The 11,663-nt window shown below is 45.6% G+C and overlaps 1 protein-coding gene across 1 annotated transcript in view; it reads left to right on the plus strand.

Moving 5' to 3' along the window:
• The window catches only part of LOC139557217 (uncharacterized), a 28,376-nt gene extending 17,568 nt beyond the window's left edge, over positions 1 to 10,808 (plus strand). Inside the window, exons 6-8 of the mRNA XM_071371726.1 lie at positions 8,378 to 8,533; positions 10,027 to 10,164; positions 10,502 to 10,808. Coding sequence (XP_071227827.1) covers positions 8,378 to 8,533; positions 10,027 to 10,164; positions 10,502 to 10,638 — 431 coding nt within the window. The 3' untranslated portion in view covers positions 10,639 to 10,808. The remainder of the gene's footprint in view (positions 1 to 8,377; positions 8,534 to 10,026; positions 10,165 to 10,501) is intronic.
• The last annotated feature ends 855 nt before the right edge of the window (positions 10,809 to 11,663 follow it).

Consider the following 11,663-nt stretch of genomic DNA (forward strand, 5'->3'; position numbering starts at 1 on the left):
ATGTGGGTGGCAGGGTAGCCTAGTGGTTAGAGCGTTGAACTAGTAACCGAAAGTTTGCAAAATCAAATCCACGAGCTGTAAAGCTAAAAATCTGTTGTTCTGCCCCTGAACAAAACAGTTAACCCATGGTTCCTACTCTGTCATTAAAAATAAGAATTTGTTCTTAACTGACTTGCCTAGTTAAAAAAGTCAAAATAAATGTGGCAGGGCTTGCAAACGTTTACAGACTACAAAGGGAATCACAGCCAAGAGTTGCCCAGTGACAAGAGCCTACCAGATGAGCTAAATAACTTATACGCTTGCTTCGAGGCAAGTAACACTGAAATATGCATTAGAGCATCAGCTGTTCCGGACAACTGTGTGATCACGCTCTCCACCGCCGATGTGAGTAAGACCTTCAAACAGGTCAACATTCACAAGGCCACAGGGCCAGACGGATTACCAGTACGTGTACTCCGAGCATGCCCTGACCAAGTGTCTTCACTGACATTTTCAACCTCTCCCTGTCTGAGTCTGTAATACCAACATGTTTCAAGCAGACCACCATAGTCCCTGTGCCCAAGAACACTAAGGTAACCTGCCTAAATGACTACCGACCCATAGCACTCATGTCTGTAGACATGAAATGCTTTGAAAGACTGGTCATGGCTCACATCAACACCATTATCCCAGAAACCCTAGACCCACTCCAATTAGCATACGGCACCAACAGATCCACAGATGATGCATTGCTATTGCACTGCACCCTGCCCTGTCACACTGGACAAAAGGAACACCTATGTGAGAATGCTATTCATTGACTACAGCTCAGTGTTCAACACCATAGTCCCCTCAAAGCTCATCACTAAGCTAAGGACCCTGGGACTAAACACCTCCCTCTGCAACTGGATCCTGGACTTCCTGACAGGCCATCCCCAGGTGGTAAGGGTAGGTAACAACACATCCGCCACGCTGATCCTCAACACAGGGGCCCCTCAGGGGTGGGTGATCAGCCCCCTCCTGTACTCCCTGTTCACACATGACTGCACGGCCAGGCACAACTCCAACACCATCATTAAGTTTGCTGATGACACAACAGTGGTAGGCCTGATCACCGACAATGATGAGACAGCCTATAGGGAGGAGGTCAGAGACCTGACCGTGTGGTGCAAGGACAACAACCTCTCCCTCAACATGAACAAGACAAAGGAGATGATTGTGGACTACAGTAAAAGGAGGACCGAGCACGCCCCCATTCTCATTGACAGGGCTGTAGTGGAGCAGGTTGAGAGCTTCAAGTTCCTTGGCGTCCACATCACCAACAAACTAACATGGTCCAAGCACACCAAGACAGTCGTGAAGAGGGCACAACTAAACCTATTCCCTGTCAGGAGAATGAAAAGATTTGGCATGGGTCCTCAGATCCTCAAAAGGTTTTACAGCTGCACCATCGAGAGCCTCCTGACGGGTTGCATCACTGCCTGGTATGGCAACCCGCACTTCCGGGTTGGAGCGAGTAGTCGCATTTCGCTTCGCTCCACAGGTAGTATTACATTTCATTTCAGTACAACGGTTTGATTTGTTTGATCTTAGCAATTTTTAATCAGGTTGCTACATAGCCGTCTTTGTATCAAAGATAATTGTGTAGTTTAGAGTAATTATCGAGGTTAGCTAGCCAGCTATTTTCGTCCTTCTAACGTGGTCAACACTGCTAGCTGCTAGCTAGCTAGCCAGCTAGCTAACTTCTACCGAATAGCAGCACTGTAGGAACTATTAGGAACTAGGAACTATTACATTACAACGGAACGACTTGATTAGTGTAGTGTTAGCTAGCTACATAATTGTCTTTGCTGTCTTTGTATCTAAGATAATTGTGTAGTTTAGAGTAATTATCGAGGTTAGCTAGCGCCGCCGTTAGCTAGCGCCGCCGTTCTCCTACCTAGTCAACACTGCTAGCTAGCCCGCTAGCCAACTCCTACCGAATAGCAGCGCTGTAGAAACTATTACATTACAACGGAACGACTTGATTAGTGTAGTGTTAGCTAGCTACATAGTTGTCTTTGCTGTCTTTGTATCCAAGATAATTGTGTAGTTTAGAGTAATTATCGAGGTTACCTAATTGTGTAGTTTAGAGTAATTATCGAGGTTACCTAATTGTGTAGTTTAGAGTAATTATCGAGGTTAGCTAGCGCCGCCGTTAGCTAGCGCCGCCGTTCTCCTACCTAGTCAACACTGCTAGCTAGCCCGCTAGCCAACTCCTACCGAATAGCAGCGCTGTAGAAACTATTACATTACAACGGAACGACTTGATTAGTGTAGTGTTAGCTAGCTACATAGTTGTCTTTGCTGTCTTTGTATCCAAGATAATTGTGTAGTTTAGAGTAATTATCGAGGTTACCTAGCCAGTTATCGAGGTTACCTAGCCAGCTACACTTTCAAACAAAGTCAACAACAACGCAGCCACTGCTAGCTAGCCTACTTCACCAGCCAGCAGTACTGTATCATTTTAGTCAATAAGATTTCTTGCAACGTAAGCTTAACTTTCTGAACATTCGAGACGTGTAGTCCACTTGTCATTCCAATCTCCTTTGCATTAGCGTAGCCTCTTCTGTAGCCTGTCAACTATGTGTCTGTCTATCCCTCTTCTCTCCTCTCTGCACAGACCATACAAACGCTTCACACCGCGTGGCCGCTGCCACTCTAACCTGGTGGTCCCAGCGTGCACGACCCACGTGGAGTTCCAGGTCTCCGGCAGCCTCTGGAACTGCCGATCTGCGGCCAACAAGGCAGAGTTCATCTCAGCCTATGCTTCCCTCCAGTGCCTCGACTTCTTGGCACTGACGGAAACATGGATTACCACAGATAACACTGCTACTCCTACTGCTCTCTCCTCGTCTGCCCACGTGTTCTCGCACACCCCGAGAGCTTCTGGTCAGCGGGGTGGTGGCACTGGGATCCTCATCTCTCCCAAGTGGACATTCTCTCTTTCTCCCCTTACCCATCTGTCTATCGCCTCCTTTGAATTCCATGCTGTCACAGTTACCAGCCCTTTCAAGCTTAACATCCTTATCATTTATCGCCCTCCAGGTTCCCTTGGAGAGTTCATCAATGAGCTTGACGCCTTGATAAGTTCCTTTCCTGAGGATGGCTCACCTCTCACAGTTCTGGGTGACTTTAACCTCCCCACGTCTACCTTTGACTCATTCCTCTCTGCCTACTTCTTTCCACTCCTCTCCTCTTTTGACCTCACCCTCTCACCTTCCCCCCCTACTCACAAGGCAGGCAATACGCTTGACCTCATCTTTACTAGATGCTGTTCTTCCACTAATCTCATTGCAACTCCCCTCCAAGTCTCCGACCACTACCTTGTATCCTTCTCCCTCTCGCTCTCATCCAACACTTCCCACACTGCCCCCACTCGGATGGTATCGCGCCGTCCCAACCTTCGCTCTCTCTCCCCCGCTACTCTCTCCTCTTCCATCCTGTCATCTCTTCCCTCTGCTCAAACCTTCTCCAACCTATCTCCTGATTCTGCCTCCTCAACCCTCCTCTCCTCCCTTTCTGCATCCTTTGACTCTCTATGTCCCCTATCCTCCAGGCCGGCTCGGTCCTCCCCTCCTGCTCCGTGGTTCGACGACTCATTGCGAGCTCACAGAACCGGGCTCCGGGCAGCCGAGCGGAAATGGAGGAAAACTCGCCTCCCTGCGGACCTGGCATCCTTTCACTCCCTCCTCTCTACATTCTCCTCTTCTGTCTCTGCTGCTAAAGCCACTTTCTACCACTCTAAATTCCAAGCATCTGCCTCTAACCCTAGGAAGCTCTTTGCCACCTTCTCCTCCCTCCTGAAACCTCCTCCCCCCCCCCCCCCTCCTCCCTCTCTGCGGATGACTTCGTCAACCATTTTGAAAAGAAGGTCGACGACATCCGATCCTCGTTTGCTAAGTCAAACGACACCGCTGGTTCTGCTCTCTTGTGACGGCCGGCCGCCCAACAACCTGCCCGCTTGACCCTATCCCCTCCTCTCTTCTCCAGACCATTTCCGGAGACCTTCTCCCTTACCTCACCTCGCTCATCAACTCATCCTTGACCGCTGGCTACGTCCCTTCCGTCTTCAAGAGAGCGAGAGTTGCACCCCTTCTGAAAAAACCTACACTCGATCCCTCCGATGTCAACAACTACAGACCAGTATCCCTTCTTTCTTTTCTCTCCAAAACTCTTGAACGTGCCGTCCTTGGCCAGCTCTCCTGCTATCTCTCTCAGAATGACCTTCTTGATCCAAATCAGTCAGGTTTCAAGACTAGTCATTCAACTGAGACTGCTCTTCTCTGTGTCACGGAGGCGCTCCGCACTGCTAAAGCTAACTCTCTCTCCTCTGCTCTCATCCTTCTTGACCTATCGGCTGCCTTTGATACTGTGAACCATCAGATCCTCCTCTCCACCCTCTCCGAGTTGGGCATCTCCGGCGCGGCCCACGCTTGGATTGCGTCCTACCTGACAGGTCGCTCCTACCAGGTGGCGTGGCGAGAATCTGTCTCCGCACCACGTGCTCTCACCACTGGTGTCCCCCAGGGCTCTGTTCTAGGCCCTCTCCTATTCTCGCTATACACCAAGTCACTTGGCTCTGTCATATCCTCACATGGTCTCTCCTATCATTGCTATGCAGACGACACACAATTAATCTTCTCCTTTCCCCCTTCTGATAACCAGGTGGCGAATCGCATCTCTGCATGTCTGGCAGACATATCAGTGTGGATGACGGATCACCACCTCAAGCTGAACCTCGGCAAGACGGAGCTTGTCTTCCTCCCGGGGAAGGACTGCCCGTTCCATGATCTCGCCATCACGGTTGACAACTCCATTGTGTCCTCCTCCCAGAGTGCTAAGAACCTTGGCGTGATCCTGGACAACACCCTGTCGTTCTCAACTAACATCAAGGCGATGACCCGTTCCTGTAGGTTCATGCTCTACAACATTCGCAGAGTACGACCCTGCCTCACACAGGAAGCGGCGCAGGTCCTAATCCAGGCACTTGTCATCTCCCGTCTGGATTACTGCAACTCGCTGTTGGCTGGGCTCCCTGCCTGTGCTATTAAACCCCTACAACTCATCCAGAACGCCGCAGCCCGTCTGGTGTTCAACCTTCCCAAGTTCTCTCACGTCACCCCGCTCCTCCGCTCTCTCCACTGGCTTCCAGTTGAAGCTCGCATCCGCTACAAGACCATGGTGCTTGCCTACGGAGCTGTGAGGGGAACGGCACCTCCGTACCTTCAGGCTCTGATCAGGCCCTACACCCAAACAAGGGCACTGCGTTCATCCACCTCTGGCCTGCTCGCCTCCCTACCTCTGAGGAAGTACAGTTCCCGCTCAGCCCAGTCAAAACTGTTCACTGCTCTGGCACCCCAATGGTGGAACAAACTCCCTCACGACGCCAGGTCAGCGGAGTCAATCACCACCTTCCGGAGACACCTGAAACCCCACCTCTTTAAGGAATACCTAGGATAGGATAAAGTAATCCTTCTACCCCCCCGACCGCAAGGCACTACAGGAACAGCACAAACTTACACGTCATGCAATGCACGGCTCACCATCCAACTGCACTCACTTACGCTGGTTTGGTGCTTGTTCACTGGGCATGTAGTTACCAAAATAATACAATTACAATATACAATATAATATATTTAACAATGTACCTGATAGGAGCAGCACAAAATTGCACGTCATGCAATGCACGGCTCACCATCCAACTCTGCACTCACGCACTGTACAAAATATATGAACCCCCCCCACCAGACACATTAAGTTGCTAGCTAGTATTAGCGGGAATTCTTTACAACAAAATGCACAACAAATATTAACCAAAAAATGCTGCATCTATTGTGTGATGTTCGAATAACATTTACAAACAAATTGATATAAATTGTACATTTAAATCATCACTTAGGAGTATAAAAATCACTTTTGACGTACAGTGCTTTGCAACCAACAACTTACCGCTGATTTGGTGCTTGTTCACTGGTACGATTCTAACTGAAACACCCTCCCTCGTAAGCAAGCTATGCAAACCAGCCAATAAGATGCCATGTTGAGTAGGTGAAGGCAAGACAAAACTAAAACCAAAAACCCATTGGCCTAACAATAAAGTGGCTAGGGGAATCACCAATATAACCCTGTTACACCTGTGAAGCCCTTTTTGTGCAAAGCAATGATGACGGCACGTGTTTCCTTGCAGGTAACCATGGTTGACAGAGGAAGAACAATGATTCCAAGCACCACCCTCCTTTTAAAGCTTCCAGTCTGTTATTCGAACTCAATCAGCATGACAGAGTGATCTCCAGCCTTGTCCTCGTCAACACTCACACCTGTGTTAACGAGAGAATCACTGACATGATGTCAGCTGGTCCTTTTGTGGCAGGGCTGAAATGCAGTGGAAATGTTTTTGGGGGATTCAGTTCATTTTCATGGCAAAAAGGGACTTTGCAATTAATTGCAATTCATCTGATCACTCTTCATAACATTCTGGAGTATATGCAAATTGTCATCATACAAACTGAGGCAGCAGACTTTGTGAAAATTAATATTTGTGTAATTCTCAACTTTTGGCCACGACTGTACACCTGTTGTATTCGGCACATGAGACAAATACAATTTGATTTGAAACATTTCGTTTATGAATCATTATGCGTTATGGGATGTCACCAGCAGTCCAACAGAAATCCTTTCAGTCATTGAATTACCATCTCATTTGACGTTCAGTTAGTGTATTTTTTAATACAGTTTCATTGTATATGGCAAATTTCAGCTTGAATGTTAATAACAATTTGGTGGTGCTTATATTTGTCCTATTTCGCACATGTTCAAGTGTGTTTTAATATGCATGTGTGAATGGAAATGTGTTTTTTGCATATCACAACTCTCCCTGATACACCTTCAGAGAGTGGTGTCACAGCCAGGGTCTGCTATTATCAACAACAAGCCGGAAGCAATTAAGGTTAAGGGCACGTCGACAGATTTTTCACCTTGTAGGCTTGTAGATTCGATCTCACAACCTTTCTGTTACTGGCCAAACACTCTAGCCCTTAGGCTACCTGACACCCATGTACATGTTGGCTGTATGATTCATGTAATATTCATCAATTTCTTATCCAAAACCATACAAATCCTTAGTTTTAGGCTAACAATATTTGCTTTTGCTGATGGGTTTAGGGAGGTGTTCCCCTTTTTGTCCAATTATGAATATCTGTTCTAATTTCTTTGCAACGTTCCTGTCCATTTGGGGCACCCTTTTTGGATCAATAGCAACCCACGTAAAAAGTTCCATATTGCCTCTTTAATAATTGTTATTAGATGTGACCTAAGCAAGTGTTCGATCCGAACTCGGAATGTAAAATGAGGGACATAGGGACCCTGCAGGCCTATTGTTCCCCATGCGTTGGGCTCTCATTTGGGGTGCGTTCAGTTCGACTAACCGTTTGCTACGTTGCGTGACGGTTTGTACTGAACGACACGTTTCCCAAAACGTTATTCAACGTTCTTGAACAGACTTTGACGTATGTTTGCTCCGTTTGGTGGGTGTGGCGGGTGTCACTCACTGAGGTATAATAAGGTGTGGTGGCATGACGCAATGAGTGACGTATTCAAAGGGCAGCGTCCATGCTGGCGTTCATATATATATCAGTTATGCTGACAGCGTTCCCCAACCCTGGCCTGAAACAACAACCCAACCCCTCCGCGTTTTTCAACTGGTCGTTCAGAACAGCCCCGTTTCCGTTTAATTGAACGATGCACAACGTTTTTTCATACTGAACGCGCCCAGGTCTCTCTTCTATGAAATCTATTTGGACTATTTGCTCCAAGTACAGTCTAGAAGTCAGCATGGAAATGAATTCGTCAGCGCTTTGTGCTTTGGTTATTGTTCTGTTGGCATTTGATTTGAAAATAATCTCTGCTGCAGAAACTGGAGGCAATTCTACAGGTGAGTTGTTAAAATTACTTTGCATTATTTGTCACTATTTGTCATGAAACAAAGTAAGGCAATGTGATTAGTTATTTTAAGTAGCCATTTGACATGTAGGCCTACCTATGTGATGTGAGACACAAGTGACTAGCCTATATAGGCCTAATTGTGTATAGGCTATTTTGCATCTTATTGTGTTGTTTTACTTACTAAAAACACTAGCCAGCCATTATGATTTAAATTTGCTGGTTGAAACAATCCAACCTTACACTTGGCCATTTTACGCATAGCCTACACTGAATGTTCAGGTACCGAAAATGAACGAAAAAGCTTCTGTTTTTGTAATCCATTGCCGTAATGTTGCTAGAGTAGCCTACTTTGTAATTACAGTTTAATTAACGTGATTTGAGGTCGCCCAAGTTCACTCCAACGATTCCTCCTGCTCTCTCACAGTGCCAATCCTCCCAAAGGCAGGTCAGTGCCCGCGGCTTCTGAACGTGGTGCCGTCACACAAGGGATGTGTCCGCGATGAGGACTGTCCTAAAGATGACAAATGCTGCGTATTTGACTGCGGCGCAGTGTGTGTCCCACCTGCCTTCAGTAAGAACCTGACTGGCTTATTAACCTCCTCAGGCCCAGCAATACCTAGCAAAAATCTGTTTTTTCACTACTTTCATTGATCTGTACAGCCTTCAATATGTACAGCCTTCATATTTAGCCTCTCAATTAAGTGTTTTACGATTTTCTTTTCAGTACAATGAAAGTATTAGTAGAAATGTAATGAAAAAGAATTTGACAAATTAGTTGCCTTCATGAGTATTATTGACTAATGTCAAAAACAAAAAATGAGGTCCACCAAACAATAACCTGATAAAACAGAAATGTTTTGCTTAGTAAGAAATGAATGTCCAACTAGTCAGTACCAACTGTGTGGAGTTTGGAGTTTGTGACAGCAACAATGTGAGCTTATTACAGTATTATAGACATATGTTCGGGGGTGTCCTATGATCTTTTATGTAGAACCTTTGCTTTCTATCGACTCGTGTGGCTTGTGAGCTTCGTAGAGCAAAACAGTGCGTGTTCGTGAGCGTCTCCGTTTTTTATAGTGGGGTTCATAATAGTTTGTAGCTCAAACCGTTCGGAGTTTACAGACGTTTTTGTGAGAAGAACCGTTTTCAGGATCCGCCCTTGTCTCTCAAACACAGCCCCCGTTAATCGCACAGACTAATGGTTGGTATGGGACCATGTCTGTTCCCACAGCCCTTTGTTCCTTCAGTTCCCACAGCCCTATGTTCTCTCAGCCATAAGTTCCTTCAGCCCTATGTTCCCTCAGCCCAAAATTCCCTCAGTTCTTTCTATCTTCTAAACCAGGAGTCGGCAACCCAAATGAGAGGAGTAACCTTTTTTCAAAATCTCTATATTGGTATTTTTTATAGTATTTTTGGAGGAGCAAGGAATGTACCCGTGTTTCAGATGAGGAAAAACTGGAAAGAGAGATATAGTCAAAAACTTTAATGTGAAAACAAATATTTTACATTGTGTATGTTTTTCACATCCTTGATGTACACAGGTCTTTTGGTGAGTTGATCCAATGTTGCATGAATTAATAAATTAGAACCATCAATAACAGTTAAAGATGCATGTGTTTGTACCTTGCATAGAACTTCTCCGATAAGGCATTACATGTATTTTTACTTAAGTAGATGCAAAACAAATATGAATAATAATCTTAGAAAATACAATTTGTCTGTAATATTGACAAAAGGTCAAGGTCACAGTGATTGCACATATTCAATAGGTCCCATATACCCTTAACTATTATTACTTAACTATTTGTGTAGATTCTGAAATAATCAGCATTTTTTTAACCTTATAACAAGAAGCATTTGTGCCAGTTTTGATTGAAATTGTTTCAGTGATTACTGAGGGAACATAAGGCTGAGAGAACATAGGCTTGAGGGAACATAGGCCTGAGGGAAACATTGATGATGGGGACCAAATATCTAGTCACAAATTTTCAGAAAGTGGTTCATGTCTCTTTGTGGTAAGTTGGGTTCCCTGATACGTCTGCTCTGCAAATTGTGTTTCCAAAGCAAAGCCTGGAGTGTGCCCTCGCAGACGATGGGGCTCAGGGATGTGTGCCGAGTTCTGTTCCAATGACAGTGACTGCCCCAATGATGAAAAATGCTGCCACAATGGATGTGGGCATGACTGCATTGCACCTTACACAGGTAGGATATGGTCCCAGAGTGACAGATACACACATCCATTGCATTCATTATTGCTGCATTACTCTGGAAACAAGAAAGCTGGAGCTTGTAATGTACATTTCATACACAAAGATCAATATATTTCACATACACTCTCTTTAGAGCTGAGACACTCAATTAAGAACATTTCCAAGATCCATGCAGGCACATAGAGTCTATATATATGACCCTGAGCATTCCAGCTATAGAATAAGAAAGTGTAAAACTTTAATGGGAATAGTCCGTGTAAGCTGTTGCTACCATAAACCTACAGTATGTTGCTACTTTATAATGAAACACCTTTTTTCTGTTGCCTTAGTGAAACCTGGTCGCTGTGCTCTGCCTAAGGGGACCCCCATGTGTGCTGAGTACTGTTACCATGACGGCCAGTGCCCCGAGGAACAGAAGTGTTGCCGGACAACCTGCGGCCACGCCTGCAGTGAGCCATGCTCATAGGACAGCAAGGTTTGGGTCTGGAGAGGAGTGACAACACTCCTCAAATCATTTCAATAAAAAAATAAGAGTTCTCCTTCAAGAAGAGGAATGCTTGTTGTTGTTTTTTAGAGGGGGGGAGGGGGTTGTACTTGTTTGTATTCCAATCAATAAAGCGGTCTGTGCAGCCTTTATATACATTCCAGTACATGTATTACCTTGTTGGTGGAAATCTAGTTTCCAGGGTGCCTTTTTAAGCCGGCGCTGAGCTACAACGACAAATGATGGAACACCAAGAATGGAAATTGCTCAAGTATGTACACGTTCTGTCTGTCCACCAGATTCAGTGCTTATTCTTCTATTTGGTCAGTGATTTGTCTGGAGCACTCAGGTTTCTAGTGTTACTACACCTCCCCCAACTCTGCACAAAGTTTCTGTGTTCCCTGCCAATGTATACCCACTTCCCTGTCTAAATGGACTGAGTTCAGCAGAGCTATTAAACCGGACATGACCCTCATTAGCCCTGTTTATACCTGGTTCTAACATGCATCCTTTGTCCTGATCCTGCCCACCGCCGGAGGTAGTCAGGCACGCATTTGTAGACGGCTCTGGACAGTGAAACCATTTAAATCATCATTATCCTGCCCTCTGTCATTTACAGGTGGCACAATAGACTTGTGGCATCAATATGTACATTTAAATAAACATTATATTGAAAGAATATCAGTCAAATAATTTGCATACAGGGATAGACCAGGAAATCTAGTCACAATGCATACACCTTGGACAGATAGGAGACACATTCTAATACCACGTGTAGACAGATGTCTGAAAATGTGGGCACAATCTGAATGTGGAGAAGATCAGGACACAGCATGCCTGTTAGCGGCAGGTATAAACAAGGCTTTTTATTTGGAATGCTGAGGGCTTTTTTCCCCCCACTCTAGTGCCAAACACTTGCGAGAGGAAATTGCTGACTTGCAAAGAAAGAGACCTCTGTGTGTCTGTTCTGTTGGAACTTGGCAGGAGTGAGGCCAAGCTTGTTTATA

Source organism: Salvelinus alpinus, chromosome 28, assembly GCF_045679555.1.
Source record: "Salvelinus alpinus chromosome 28, SLU_Salpinus.1, whole genome shotgun sequence".
Classification (NCBI taxonomy): Eukaryota; Metazoa; Chordata; class Actinopteri; order Salmoniformes; family Salmonidae; genus Salvelinus; species Salvelinus alpinus.